At 54.5% G+C, this 1,533-nt stretch overlaps 2 protein-coding genes across 2 annotated transcripts; one reads left to right on the top strand and one right to left on the bottom strand.

The window, feature by feature from the left end:
- Positions 1 to 9: 9 nt before the first annotated feature.
- H310_10058 (hypothetical protein) lies at positions 10 to 545 on the bottom strand (the record flags this gene model as incomplete). Its single annotated transcript, XM_008876296.1, has 2 exons — positions 10 to 35; positions 92 to 545. The coding sequence occupies 2 exons, from the start codon at positions 543 to 545 to the stop codon at positions 10 to 12; spliced, it is 480 nt and encodes a 159-aa protein (XP_008874518.1).
- A 443-nt stretch (positions 546 to 988) lies between these two features.
- H310_10059 (hypothetical protein) lies at positions 989 to 1,524 on the top strand (the record flags this gene model as incomplete). The annotated part of the gene is made up of 2 exons (XM_008876297.1): positions 989 to 1,442; positions 1,499 to 1,524. The coding sequence occupies 2 exons, from the start codon at positions 989 to 991 to the stop codon at positions 1,522 to 1,524; spliced, it is 480 nt and encodes a 159-aa protein (XP_008874519.1).
- Between the last annotated feature and the right edge of the window lie 9 nt (positions 1,525 to 1,533).

Raw genomic sequence — 1,533 nt, forward strand, 5'->3', positions numbered from 1 at the left:
GCACGTTCTTCACGCTCGGCGCGGGCCTTGTTGATCTTTTCTTCGATCTCGAGGCGCTTCAACTTGCGGGTGGCGTCGTCCATTTCCACACCGCTGGCTTCTTCTTCAAGCACTTGCAAAGCGGCTTGCGCTTGGGTCAAACCGGTTTGGAGTTGCTTGTTGCCCTTGTCCAAGGTCAAACCCTTGGTGTAGGCAGCCACGGCCTTTTGGTACGACTTGATGAAGTAGTACGCGGCACCGAGGCGGGCGTAACCCTTGCTCCACTTGGCATCGATTTCGATACACTTGTTGGCGTCTTGCAAAGCCGCAGCGGCATTGCCCGCGCTCAAGTACGCCGCCGATCTGTTCGAGTAGTAGATGTGGTTGGTAGGCTCGAAACCGATGGCGTTCGTAAACTCCTTGATCGCCGTCGCGTGGTCGCCAGCAGCGTACGCTTCGTTACCACGGTTCTTGGCTTCCGTACCTTGCTTGGTACGTTCTTCCGCAGAGAGGTTGGCATGGGCATCCTTCGTGCCTTTGCCCGTGCGACGACGTTGAGGGGCCATGGTCGATGTTCAAAACTTGAGTGAGGCAGCCATCGAGACGCTGGCGAACCGGGTAATCGATGGCCACCAATTATTTGTATCAGTCGCCGTCAATTGCTTGGGCCAATCAGATTGTGTCTTGAAACGTCACCAGCCAATCAGGTGCTTCTGTGATCGTCCATAGAAATTGAAATACAAAAAAGGATGGTGAGGAGGCAAAAATGCCTCGGATCCACGAGGTATCCGGATATCCCATTATTGAGTTTTGCTAGGCGAAAAATTTCGAATTTGGCGGATCTGTCCCATGGATTTTCCAAAAATCGTGAAAATCGGCAAGGATGCTGTCGTAGGAGGCAACACGTGGTGGGGTCATTGCAATACGTTCAAGTTGACGCATCCGGATACGGTCGGAGCGATGGCCAAAATTCATTTGGCAATTCCCTTTGCAACAACTAAGAGCACGAATGGCCCCTCAACGTCGTCGCACGGGCAAAGGCACGAAGGATGCCCATGCCAACCTCTCTGCGGAAGAACGTACCAAGCAAGGTACGGAAGCCAAGAACCGTGGTAACGAAGCGTACGCTGCTGGCGACCACGCGACGGCGATCAAGGAGTTTACGAACGCCATCGGTTTCGAGCCTACCAACCACATCTACTACTCGAACAGATCGGCGGCGTACTTGAGCGCGGGCAATGCCGCTGCGGCTTTGCAAGACGCCAACAAGTGTATCGAAATCGATGCCAAGTGGAGCAAGGGTTACGCCCGCCTCGGTGCCGCGTACTACTTCATCAAGTCGTACCAAAAGGCCGTGGCTGCCTACACCAAGGGTTTGACCTTGGACAAGGGCAACAAGCAACTCCAAACCGGTTTGACCCAAGCGCAAGCCGCTTTGCAAGTGCTTGAAGAAGAAGCCAGCGGTGTGGAAATGGACGACGCCACCCGCAAGTTGAAGCGCCTCGAGATCGAAGAAAAGATCAACAAGGCCCGCGCCGAGCGTGAAGAACGTGC

This window comes from Aphanomyces invadans (genome assembly GCF_000520115.1).
Source record: "Aphanomyces invadans strain NJM9701 unplaced genomic scaffold supercont1.24, whole genome shotgun sequence".
Classification (NCBI taxonomy): Eukaryota; Oomycota; class Saprolegniomycetes; order Saprolegniales; family Verrucalvaceae; genus Aphanomyces; species Aphanomyces invadans.